We start from the raw sequence: 13,641 nt of genomic DNA, 5'->3' as shown, positions 1-13,641 counted from the left end.
TCATCATTTAAGCTGTGTGCGTTTGATTTCTTTACTGAATCAATCTAAGCGTTTACCATTTTGCTTCGCTTCACTAAATGCATACCCTTGAGTGACCTTAACATAACAGACCATGTCGAGCTGCCAGACTCCTACAGCTCCCTTTTTTGTTTGCTCCTACCTCGATGGAAGAGGAGATATCGAGGGGTAGCCTCGGCTCAATACGGACTCTCTCTATGGACAATACTGTCCACCAGGCATTCAAGGCCGCTTTAGTTCGACGAACAATGTAAACAAATGGCCGAACGTAAGAACAACGCATACCGAGCAATGGAGCTACGGAATAGAACGCGGGAATGTGCAGAGGAATGTCAGCCGCAAGTAAAACGATTTCACCGCTTCAAGAAACACTCTTGGGAAGAGCAAAACATGCGGAGGGTATTCGAGCAAACCAGAGTGGTGGACCACGAACGAACCAACGAACGAAAGTTTTATCAAGCGATAGTAGGTCACCGAAACAACGTTATACTTAAGGTAACCTGCTGTCGCAACAAAAATGAGGTCTTCTCACGGTGGGCTCAGCACTTTGATGCATTACTCAACGACCAGACCCAACGAGCAGCTAGAGGCTCCACTAGCAAGGTAGTGTCATGCTATTGCAACCTAGCATCAACGAAATTCAAAGAGCTATCCGTCGACTGCAAAATAAAAAGGCACCCGGAACCGACGGAATCACAGCTGAACTGATCAATAATTGAGGGTATACATATACAAGAAGGGAGACAGGTTGGACTGCAACAACCGCAGGGGTATCACCGGGTTGAAAGTATATTTGAAAGTCAAGTCGAAAGTATAGTTGAAAATTATCAAATAGGATTCCGAAACGGAAAATCTACCACTGATCACCATTCGGCAGATCTTGGAGAAGATGGCAGAATACAGACACGAAACATACCATCTCTTCATTGACTTCAAAGCCGCATATGATAGCAAAGCCAGGGTAAAACTATACGACGCTATGAGCTCTTTTAGAATCCCGGCCAAACTGATAAGGCTAGTTAGAATGACTATGACCGACGTCACATGCCAGGTGAAGGTGGATGGAAAACTCTCAGGGCCTTTTGCTACCACCAAAAACCACCAAAGGTCTGCGCCAGGGGGACGGGCTTCAACCTATTCAACCTAGCGTTAGAGAGGGCCATCCGTGTCTCGAGGGTGGAGACTACGGGAACCATCTTCTATAAGTCAACCCAGATTCTGGCATACGCTGATGATATAGACATCATTGGTCTGCGGCTCTCCTATGTAGCAGAAGCCTACCAAGGGATCGAGCAGGCGGCAGAGTACCTTGGATTGCAGATAAACGAGGCAAGGACCAAACTGATGGTGCCAACATCAGCGACAGCGACCCTACTATCAACAAATCCAAACTTTGTTCCAAACAAACACTTTTGAGGCCACTCCAGAATTCACTGAGCTGAGTTGCGCGCAAGGATGCTGGATGCCAACCGGTTATTCTACAGCATGAGACATGGACACTGTCCAAATCTGACGAAACCCTCTTAACTGCGTTCGAGAGGAACACAGCCGGATGACGGATGACACAGCCTGTAAAGTCTTTTCAGGCCGTCCACAAGGACAGAGGAGGCATGGTAGGCCCAAATTGAGGTTACAAGATGGCGTGGAGGCGTCCGCCATTAAGGCCGGGAAATTATTGATAGAGCGAACAGAATGCTAGGATTTATACGCAGGCAGTCGAGAGAATTCTCCGACCCACATTGTCTTGTCGCACTCTACAAATCACTAGTCAGATCCATCTTAGAATACTCCTCAGTAGTTTGGTGCCCATCGTCGTCGTTATGGTCGAATAACATTGAGTCAGTGCAGAAAAAATCACCCATTTAGTGTTACGGTTCACACCCTGGCGTAATGTGGCAGCGAGACCTAGTTATCATGCTCTGTGTTTATTTTTTGGACTCGAGTCTCTCGCTACTCGTCGCGAAACGGCGCAAATCTTGTTCATGAAAAAATCATTCCACGTACCTGCTCGTAATTTAAGCAGCTATAGGCTACTAAGAGTTGACCAAACTAGACCTGCATATAGCGATAATGAACCTTTGACTGCGATGGCTATCAGATTTAATGCACACTGTGCGACACATAATGCGACTCTTTTGAGTGGAATTCCCTGTGTTAATCTGTATTTCTTTCTGTGATACTCTTTGCTATTTATTTTGTGCTGATGTATCATTGTACCGTGATGCTTTATGTTATTTATTGCTACCCCAGACAACTTAGATAGTTTATAAGATCAGTGATAAGGCCAATGATGACCAATCACTTAACAAATACAAATAACCAAATAAACAAATATCGGATGGGCAGATGAAGGCGCGAGACCGTGAGCGGTTTCGGACAGTCCTGAGGCAGGCCCAGACCGCAAAGCGGTTGTAGCGCCGGATAAGTAAGTAAGTAAGGTGGTCTGGTGACGATTAGAAGAAGGTAAGGCCTACCTAGTGGCAGTGAGGCTTATTTACAGCCTAGCCAGAGAAGACTGTGTGGTTTACTTACTAACTGAAAGACTTTACAGATCATGGTTTAAAAGACTGCGTAAGCGTTTTGATAAGGAATTCGAACTAATGGTTCACTTGGCGTCGTTTCTTTCGTACACTTAACATACACATTAACACACTCGTATCACTCAAACAGATGTAATAAGATTTAAACGGTTTTATTTCTTTTTTTTTTCTTTTGAAATTTTGTTAGCAGAGTTTTGTTTAACGTAACACCAGCGCAATACAGGGGTATGGTATGGATGTGGGTTTGTGTGTGTGTGTGTGTATGTGTGTGTTGTAGATAAACAAAAACAAAACTGTGGGTTTACTTTGGATGGGGTTCGTTCTAATATATACCTTTTTTTACTGCTAGTTTCATTCTCCCTCTTTCCTCTTTTGCAGTTTTTTGTTTGTTTGCTGAATCATACTTCTCGTCTTTGAATCGATAGCGCAACGAGCAGAGCGAGAGAAGACTACTAACTCAGATACAACAGTCGGCCACCATAAGCAGTGAAACTACTACGACGGTACAGCAGTGCAAGTTTCCTTGCGGGGGGGGGGGGAATGGGGAGCAAATTTTGTTTCCTAAATGCAACACACACTTTGAGTTTCGTATATTTGCTGCTACTAGTAAGATGTGTGTGTGTGTGTGTAGGTAAACCTAAATTTCAGTAAGGAATTAATAAATTTTTTTTATCTTCTCCTGTCCCTTTCCTTAATAGTCTCCTATGTCTTTCTTCCCAGAAGCTCTCTCACTCTCTCTCTCTCTCTCCTTCCTTTGCTTTGCTCTGCTGCGTTTCGTGCGCTTTCTTGTGCTTTGATTACTTCGCTCGGTGTGACTGGTGTTGCTACTGCTGCCGCCTTTCCTTCCTTCTCTTCATTGGTTCTGTAACGTTTTGTAAAAAAAAAATCACTCTCCTAAATCGCTATAAACACGTTTCTTCTTTTCTCTATCTATCTAGCTAAAACGTTACCCAGCGCGCCCACTTATGTTTTACCGACGCTCGTTGTTTTTTTCTTTTTCTTCTTGCAGCACAACTCTCTCTCTCTCACACACACACACACACACACACACACACACACACAAACATTTCCTTCTCCTCCTCTCCTGCTACTTACTCGATAGCAACCTTCCATTTCCCCCCTCCCTTGGTGTACAGGCATTTTGTTGTCTTACTCGTTTCTGTTTTGTCTATCATATATTGCATTTGTTATTAGTAGTGGTTTTGTGTTTAGTTGTTCGGTTGCTTCTCTGTCTCTCTGCTGTGTTTCTTTAGTCCTATATACTTGCAATTGCAAACATTGTGTGTTACAACCCGCGTTGCCTCCGTCCCCTCTTTTCCGTTCGCGATACAATTGGGTGAAAGTGTGAGAGAGATGGAGAGAGAGAGAGAGCGAGAGAAAGGGATAGTGCTGGTACAATGGGGGTGTCCTGTTCCTTTCTGCTTCCTGCTATTTAATAATAAAATCATTCCTAATTGTTTGTGTGTTTGTTTATCTTTTGCAATACTTTCCGGATTTCTTCACATATAACCCCTCTCACCTCTCTCATCCCCCCCCCCCTATTCTAGACGTAAGTGTGTTGTTACAAAATTAAGCGGCAATTGGGAACAGGGATAGGGATTTCTCTTACACGCTACGTGTGAAAACCAAAAGGTCGAACACCTCCCGCTACAACAAAGGTATAAATAATGTCTTTTTCATCTTCTGGTCTTGTCCGGTCCTGTCGGCGCGGCTTACCGCGTTTGTGAAAGGGGGAGGGTTGTTATTGAACTGCAAACTAAACTTACAACAACAACAAAAATCCTCTCATAGCACTATCACTATCTCCCTAGAAAAACACTTTTAGTATGGGTGATGAGATGCAAAACCTAATTTGCAATTGTTTTTTTCTTTTGCGTTTTATTTGCGGCCTGTTTCCTAATTACTGTTGCATTACAACGGTTCGGTTAATTCGGTTTTTCGTGTTCATTTCAGTTCATCTAAACAGAGAGCATATTATTTTACACTGCGTGTATGTAAATCATCACCAATGAGTGTGTCTGCGTGTGTGTGTGTGTCAATGAGAGAGAACGAGAGAGAGGGATATATAGGGAGAAGAGAGAAAGAGAGAGAGATGGAGAGAACAGAACAGAGTAAATAAGAAAAAGGAAACGTTTATATCACGATGGAATAATTGGAACAGAATTTAAAACAAAAATCTGGACTTTCAAACCACGCTAGCGTGATCTATAAGTCTTGTCTGTCCTAAGAAGCTTACTGCGATTGGAAGCGTAGCCTTCTTCCTCCCACAATATCCTTATACCCACCCCTTCAAATCGCATTTGTAGCTAATTACGAATATGTCATTTTTACATCTATATGCGCCTTCAAAGTATTTCAACATATTTAAGACTTTTGTCCGTCTCTCACTCTCTCTCTCAGTCTCTAACTCTAGCTTGTCTTCTCTTTCTCTTTCTTTCTTTATCTATCTTTCTTTTTTCTCTCTTTCTCTTTCTTTTTCTCTTACTTTTTTTTTTCTCTCTCTCTCTCTCTCTCACACACTTTCTCTCATTTTCTCTCTTTCTCTCTTTCTCTTTCTCCCTTTCTCTCCCTCTTTTTTCTCTCTCCCTCTTGCTTTCTCTCTTTCTCTTTCTTTCTCTCTCCCTCTCTGACCGGAGCTCCCATAGGGATCCTTATAAAGCGTCCCCTCCCCCATTTCGTCCTCTCATTTTCATACACTCACCCCACACACACACACACACACACACGCACACGTCTCATTCTAAAGAAATTTCTTCACGTCACGTCTCCATTCACGTATGTATCTATCACGTCCAGTCACGCGTATGTATATATATATATTTTGCTTTTCTCGTGTAGTTTAAGGTGTCGGTGCGCGTGTGTATGTGTTATTTGTTGTCGTCTTGTGTTGTCTGCTTTCACCATATTATCACGTTAATTTGCGCGCGCAGCAAATGCCTTTTGTTTTTTTTTTTTTCAAGTGAGTATACACACACACACACACGTGCACCCACACACACGCACACACACCAGCCCGTACCAGAGACGTGTTTTACAGCTACATTATTTAATGCAATAATAATAATAATCATCATAATAGTAATAATAATAATAATAATATCTTCCATAGTTCATAATAATAATACAACAGTAGTGGGAGTGATTTGCCGCATTTATCGTTAATCTGTCTTCTTATCGCTGAGTGTTCCCCTGTTCCCTCTACATTTTCGTATCACTCGCACACACACACATGCAACAACCCATAAAACACACATGCCAAAGAAAAATAAAACACACTCACACACTCCACGATACATTATCAACGTTTGTGTGTGTGTGTGTGTGTGTGTGTGTGTGTGTGTGTGTGTGTGTGTGTGTGTGTGTGTGTGTGTGTGTGTGTGTGTGTGTGTGTGTGTGTGTGTGTGTGTGTGTGTGTGTGTGTGTGTGTGTGTGTGTGTGTGTGTGTGTGTGTGTGTGTGTGTGTGTGTGTGTGTGTGTGTGTGTGTGTGTGTGTGTGTGTGTGTGTGTGTGTGTGTGTGTGTGTGTGTGTGTGTGTAGAGTTACAATACGCGACGCGCGATTTAGTGTGCCACCCAGTGGTCCTTGGCCGCGCAGAACCTGCTGGTTGTAAGGGATACTCCATTGCTAGCATTAGTTAATGTGATTTTTTTTTTTCTTCAAATTTACCACCCACCACTACTAATGCGCGGCGCGTCCATGTCCCGAAAACGCGAAGAAATTATGTATTCAGACAAGAAGATAAAACTAATCCCTAATGGATGGGGGGGGGGGGGGGGGAGAAGGATGTGAGGGGTGGGCGCGGCACGCAGTGCAGGGGGTAGATATTGAAAAATGAATGATTTTGATAATGGGGGCGTGAGTTTCAGGAGAGAATAGGGACGGAGAGCATGTCACGCAAAGCTTGAGACTCGTTGAAACGTAACATCAGTTTAAATTCTAGTTCTAGAACAACATGAAAACAAGCTCCTCTCTTCCAGTGCTGCTTCTGCTGCTGCTGCTGCTGATTTTACTTGCGATGGCTCAGTTTGGCCGCTTGTGACACCATCTCCTCCTGCGACAGCTTCGTACGGAACTCGGACATTAGTTCCTTGAACGCGTTGGCAACTTCGGCTAGCTGTGCGAATAGCTCCTCTCCGCGCTTGCAGTAGGCTAAAAAGAGAGCGAGCAAAGCCATACGCAGGTGGGGATGAGAAACTATTGAAAAGATCATATACAATGTGCATTTTTATACCCTAGAATGTTTATCGATAATGCTATGTTGCTAGCTTCCGGATTTATTAATTTAGTCGTAAAAAACTATACGTATAGATTCTGGTGTTCTGTTTTAAAACGATTAATTTGCCACAACCGTTCAACTGGAACCGTTGAAGATGTATCAAAATTATCAAAATATTACTAATTATGTTGAATTTTGGCCTAAATAGAATGTCAAATTTTTCTTCAGTAGAAAATATTAAGATCTACTAGGACTGTTTCCCCGGTCTTTGTGTTATGGGTTGCTTTCACTGTGCACTGTTTAGAGCATAAACATTGATGCTTCGAATTACTGTCTGCTACAGTTGATTGAACATGATCTGGAATGTCCGTTGCATAGATAGTGTCTGAAGAACCAGACCTTTTAAGTGATGGGAGCTAAGAATCGGACATATCCGATTCCAAATCCGTATTCAGAATCGATTCCGGAGCTAATCCCGATGCGAGTCAATTCCGATTCCGGAACCGCATCCGGATTCGGTTCCGATTCCGATTTCGGAACCAATTCCGGAACCGATTCCGGAACCGATTCTGATTTCGGAACCGATTCCGATTCCGAATCCGGAGACGATCCCGATTCCGGAGACAATTCCGATTCCGATTCCGGAGACGATTCCGATCCCGGAGCCGAATCCGGAGCCGATTCCGGAGCCAATTCTGGAACCGAGTCTGAAAACTGATGCCGGACCAACTATCCGGAATCGATAACAGAATTGATTTCGACGAAATCTTAATTTTTTCAATCATTAGACCTTTTTTCACGATGAAATCCTTACAATGACAAAAAAAGCAGGGAAAATAATAGTATAACGAAGGAAAACACTTTGACCATTGAGAATGTGTCACCAAATTGTCACATTTAGACTTCCATTTCCACTAAACAAAAAAAAACCCCCGCACGAACCATGCGCGGCTTGCTTACCGTCCTGATCGTAGTCTACCAGGTTCGTGAAGTTGTACAGCTCCTTCGCTTCGGGCAAGAATTTTTCCAGAAACTCGTTCACCCGCTGATGATTATCCAGCACCTCCTCCTCCTTCTGCTGCAAATCCGATATGGCCTTATGCTGATTGTACAACTCCATCGTCATTTCCTGTTCCTGTGAGGCACGAGAATTAGTAAAATGCCAGCCAGCTCCCGCATCCAACAAGCCCACTTACGTTGAGCGAGCGCAGCTGCTCCAGGTCGTTAAAGTTGTGCGTGCCCCCGTTCGACGGTTCGTCGCACTCGATCAGATCCTCCTCCGGGTCGACCCGGTCGTCCGGATCGACCACCGCCAGCTCCTTGACGCGGTACGCGTACCGGAGCGTGTTGAGCGTGTGCTCGCAGGACGCCATGCCGGGCGCAATCATCGCGATCATGCACGTGCGGAGGTTCTTGCCGACGAACGAGTCGCGCAGCACCTTGGTCAGCACGCTGCCACGGTAGGGCAGGTGCCGCTTGCGCCCGAGCGCCCGGATGCACTCCTTGAGCGACAGCAGCGATTTGTTGATCTCCGAGCTTTCCGACCGGGTGCGCCGGTCTTCCGACACCGTGTCGGCGCCCCGCTCGTTGCCGGCCAGATCGATGAACGAGAACTTGCCGTGCACCTTCGGGCTGCCCTGCACGCGCAGCGTGAGCGAGAAGATGGCGTGCGAGCGGGATGAGTTCGAGTTGGCCGCGGTCTGGCCGGAGGTGCGCAGGTTGCTGCCGCTGCTGATGATCGCCAGCACCTCGTCGACCGAGTTTACCTCCCGCTCGGTCAGCCCCACCACCTGCACCTGCTTCTTGCCATCCTCGAGCACGCGCGCCTTGTTCTTGTTCGCGAGCAGATCGTACACCTGCCGTGGAGGGGAAGAATGGTAAGCATTAGCGTTAGATAGAGAGAAGCCATCACCACCACAACATACGTACACTGCCACAGTAGATCTCGTAGAAGCTGGCCGACACGACGAGATTGTTCGACTGGTACTTGGGGCTCTGCATCAGCTCGAAGATGTCCCGCGTGGCCAGCGCGTAGATGCCGGTCATGCTGTCCTGCGACTTGCCGTTAAAGGTGCCGCCCATCGTGTGCGTCTTGCCCGACCCGGTCTGACCGTAGGCGAAGCACGTGGCCATCGCACCCTCGAACACTGCCTGCACCAGCGGTTTGGCGGTGTACCTGTGTGCATAAGAGAGAGAGAGAGAGAGAGAGAGAGAGAGAGAAAAAAAACGCCTTAATTAAAAATACCCCTTCCTTTCACCCTTCCCCAAGCGCCCAATCGCTTACATGTAAACCATCTCGTTCGAGCACTTGTCGTCGAACGTACAGTCGAAGCGGAACTTCTGATTGTCGAGGTACTTGGTGAGGTCGACCTTCGCCTTCGGCTCGTGCACGATCACCGTGTCCTTGTTCGGTATGCACACCACGTCCACCTCCTTGCGCGTCAGCTCGTTCTGGTTGAGCGGCCGCTTCCGGACGCACACCGTGATCTGGTGCTGTTCGACCGACTGGCCCTGGACCAGCGGCCGGAAGTCGATCGTGCTCTGGTACTCGCGGATCATGTTGATAAACTCCCAGTTCGGGTTGCCCCCGTCCTGGTTCATCAGCGCGTTCTTCTTCTCCCGCATCACCTTGAACATGTCGCGCTGCTTGATGCGGTTCTCCTCCATCATGCCGACCGTCACCACGCAGGACGACTTGCGCGGGATCGAGTTGGCGACAGCATTGTTCGCGTTCGCGACTGCCGAGGCGGGGGCGGCCGCCGCCGCTGCCCCTGCTGCCGGTGCGGTCGTCTGCTGCTGGCCGGTGGCGATGCTCGTTTTGCCCAGCGCCTGTGCGTTCGAGCGGATGGAAATAGTAAAGATGTAGGTGAGTCTGTGTGTGTTTTAGGCTTTTGTGGACGTAAGTACCTTTGGTTGCGTTCTGGTTTCCGCTGGTTGTTCGGCCGCGCGGTTGTTGATCATCGTGCTACGTCCAGTGTTGTTGCTGTTACCAAGGATCCGGGACGAAACTGCAAGCAAACAAGGACAACGGTCCCAATTGTATTAGGTACGTCAAACAACTAGTCCCTTGGAGTCGTATGGCTCCTCAACACTACTGTACTGTACTACAGACTGTACTAGCTACCTTCCCAACACATACACATCTACTGTACTTTCATACATAAGCAGGCGCAGGGAAGCAACTATCATGCATTGTGACACATTATATGATGAGCAGTAGCAGAAGTTACCACCAACTCCGCAGACACGATGTAACACAATATTAACACCAATATTTCTTCCCAAGACAGCGATCCGATTGAAACAACAGTTCAACAAACAATTGTGGTGTACAAATACATTACAGGGTTCCCTCCCTTGGATTTCGTAGGATTCGATTTATTGAACATTTCCTATTTTTTAGACCGATTGTTTGAGGTTTATTAAATTGAATCGTCGGAACGATTTAAAACTATGTGAGAAAATATTTATTTATTAATTTAAAATTGTCTGCCAAAGTGGCTCAACAAAGTGTGTACTAAATGCTAGTTGTCGAGAGGAAATAAGGTTGACGGGCACAGATTACATGGACTGGAGAAAGGAAAATCACGAAGACGTAAACGGAAACGAGACACTGGGACATTTAAGTCAAACAAATGGTAGAAGTTGTTGAACGCCGATAGAGCACGGAGAAAAGGATCGTTCGCGAGCTGTAGCGGGTCTGGCGGGATAGAATAGATAGGGGAAGTTGGTCACGAAGACGACGAGAGGGGGCATATAGAGGAATGGCGGATAGGAGGGATGGGATATCAAGTTCATTTAACAGGAGAGCTGAGATGAAACGTGCACGGATGTCTTTCTTCGATGGGGAGTAATCCAAGAAGACGACAACGGATATGAAGGAAGGGATTGATGAGAACCGGGAAGGAAGCGTCAAACAGCTACTCGAATGAACTTACGCTGGACACTCTCCAGCCTGGCCATGTCGAGCCTGAAGGAGACTAAGCAACAGCGGCGTATTCCAGGATAGGACACAGCAGCAGTACAGAGCAGTGCTGCAAAATGTCATGAGCATCACGAGATGTTCACCAACGAAAACAATGAACATTTCCGAGATAGCTTGATGCTCATTGCTGATACTCAATGACAGTGCGTCATGACATGCCGAAAAAGGCATGCGAGTGCTTGAGTCAAATGAGTAAAACTCTGGCTGACAAGCTAAGCTTAGTGTCGTCATAAGCATAATCATGACTTTTTCTGGCAGTGGACAGTGCTGCGAAATGTCACTGTTTCAGTCATCAACACTTATGACTGAAACGAAGCACAAATCAGATCACGTACACAACTGAGATGATCAGTGGCGATACTCAAACAGTTGGAGAATCAATCACATGCTTGGTGATATTTTGATTAGCACCCAACTCTTGGTCACTCACTTGGTCACGACATTTTTGTCGGCGATAATCACGACATTCTTGGAATGTCCCAGTGACTTATTGGTTTTGTTGATGACATGATCAACATGTGTATTAAAGAACAGCTTCTCGTCCAGCCACACACCCAGATCCTTTACCGACGATACTCGACGTATGACAGTATCACATATGGAGTAGCTGAACAGAATTAACGCGAATCTGGTAAACGAAATATCGCAACACTTATTTGGACAAAGGTGAAGGCTATTGTAGTTGCACCAAACAGAGTAGGAATTCAGCACAGTTTGAAGATTACCACAGTCAGTAGACGAGGACACCGGGAGGAAAATCTTGACGTCAAAAATCAGAGAGGCCCACGAAGGAATCTGACAGGCAGGTTGAAACTCTTACTCTATACGATCTTCCGCACAGATAAGGCTTAGACTATGACAGTAACCGACCTCCGATACCGAGTCTTTCGAGGTTGGCCATCAAAAGGTCAAGAGGTAAACGATCGAAAGCAGCCTTAAAATCCGTCTACACGACACATCAGTTTGTCGATCAGATATCGTATTTGAGAGAACAGGGGAAACCAGACACATAAGGTTGGAGGAGGTTTTAAGGATTTGTGGATCAAGGATTGGAGGACCTTGGATGGTGAACATAGTATAGAAATGGTGAGGTAGTTAGACCCTACAGATCGGTCCCCCTTTTTATGTATGGAAACCAACCACGCAGACTCCGAAACGGATGGAAAGGAACCCTCATTCATGGATCTTGATAAATGCTATAAAAATTCCCGATTATTGAGGAGAGCACATTGCGTACCCAATGTTAAAGAACGTTCGATTCTATATGTTTTTTTTTTCTTTATATCCACAATAAACATCTCTACTACTCTACTCTACTACTACTCATGGATCTTGAAGTGATACTGTCGGAACCAGGAGAAAAGGAGAGTTTAAGTTTGGTCCGGCAAGACAATACATAGGGAATATCCACAGCAATGTCAGTCAAGGCACCGCACGGTCGCCGGTATCAACGAACACGCTGGAGAAGTGTCTAGCGAAGAGGGAGCATTGTTCGAAGGGATTGGAAGCGGATTCATCATTAAGGGAGATAATAGAAGGGATCCTATGAGGTTGACGACGCGCATTTCTTAAACGCCAGAAAGCTCCGGGATCGGATATAATATCAATATGAAGGATGATTTAAAAAATAGTTCGGGAAACACCAAAAAAACCTATGAGGAAATCTATTACAATGTTTGCATATAAATAGTGGCCCAAGAAGATCATTGGAACAGTCATATTTTTGCTACCGTTTTCTTTTCTTTTAACTTTCTGCAATTTGTTATTTACAACAAGACAAACAGCAAAGCATTTGCGATTAATCCGTGTTGTTATATGCGATAAAATAGTCCTATTGGATGAAGAATCGAAATATCCGGTTCGAAGGAACCAAACAAAAAAAAAGTTACTGTGTCATAAAGGCAAGCCAGTTTGAAGCATATGGTTCAAACAAATTCTGCCGATCTGAGGCGACGACGCCCGAAAACCGGCTGCATCGTCCGGCACGCAGCAGCCCCCCGCGCCGACCGTAACCCTAATTTCCAACGCCCCAAACTCTATGCGCCAGCAGAACGCCACAACAGCACGGCAACTCTTGCACAGCTTTTCAAGCCACCCACTCAAAGCAGCAGTTAAATCTGCTCCCATTCGAGCAAAGGGTGGCGCGCGCAGGAAGCACGAAACTGAAAACTGGTTTACCCCCGAAAGCGACCGAGATGAAACGAGATGATGGTGTGACGTTCTACACAAACGCGCATCCAACATGAAGCACAACCGGCCGAACGGGCAATAAATCTAACGGATTTAGTGGAGCGTGCATATATAAATCAATACGCATTCCCACCACCCTTTCTCTCTCTCTCTCTCTCTCTCTCTCTCTCTCTCTCTCTCTCTCTCTCTCTCTCTCTCTCTCTCTCTCTCTCTCTCTCTCTCTTGGCGCGCGTGGTTTTGTTTTTGTTTGGAGCGCAGCACGGGGATGTGGTGACGGGCGTGCGCTGTGCCAGGGCCCCCAAAATCAAAACCGAAAAGAGAGTTCGAACGGGATAAAGAGCCAACACAGCTGATTAGCGGATGTGCTCCGCGGGTCGGGTTTGCGCCTCTTTAGGTCAAACGTTTGTCACGCGGCTCGGAGGGTTCCTCGCTTACAGCCATATGTGGGAAAAGAACGAAGCTTGCAGCACGGACGCTCGGAGCAAACAACAAACTAGATATGTCTCGCACCCCGCGCCGCTTTCTAGCTCAACCGAAGGGGTGGCGGCGGTTTGGTTGGGGAGAGGGTGGTGGGTCACGCGACATGATATTTTAAGGAGAAATAAAAAAAAACACAAACAAATTAAAAAAAAGGAAGGTATTCTAGACCAGCTTTTCCCAATCCCATGTCGCGAAGTAAAAGCAACAATCCC

At 46.1% G+C, this 13,641-nt stretch overlaps 1 protein-coding gene across 3 annotated transcripts in view; it reads right to left on the bottom strand.

Moving 5' to 3' along the window:
- Nucleotides 1-6,006: 6,006 nt before the first annotated feature.
- LOC120906040 (kinesin-like protein Klp10A) overlaps nucleotides 6,007-13,641 on the bottom strand; it is a 39,255-nt gene continuing 31,620 nt past the window's right edge. Inside the window, exons 4-9 of one of the 3 annotated variants that reach the window (XM_040317440.1) lie at nucleotides 9,682-9,782; nucleotides 9,059-9,603; nucleotides 8,704-8,950; nucleotides 7,971-8,630; nucleotides 7,735-7,909; nucleotides 6,007-6,707 (exon numbers count right to left, since the gene is read on the bottom strand). In XM_040317440.1, coding sequence (XP_040173374.1) covers nucleotides 6,565-6,707; nucleotides 7,735-7,909; nucleotides 7,971-8,630; nucleotides 8,704-8,950; nucleotides 9,059-9,603; nucleotides 9,682-9,782 — 1,871 coding nt within the window. In that variant the 3' untranslated portion in view covers nucleotides 6,007-6,564. The remainder of the gene's footprint in view (nucleotides 6,708-7,734; nucleotides 7,910-7,970; nucleotides 8,631-8,703; nucleotides 8,951-9,058; nucleotides 9,604-9,681; nucleotides 9,783-13,641) is intronic. The other 2 variants (XM_040317438.1, XM_040317439.1) reach the window with 2 other exon arrangements.

This window comes from Anopheles arabiensis, chromosome X, assembly GCF_016920715.1.
Source record: "Anopheles arabiensis isolate DONGOLA chromosome X, AaraD3, whole genome shotgun sequence".
Lineage (NCBI taxonomy): Eukaryota > Metazoa > Arthropoda > Insecta > Diptera > Culicidae > Anopheles > Anopheles arabiensis.
This window is presented reverse-complemented; position numbering and strand designations above follow the sequence as displayed.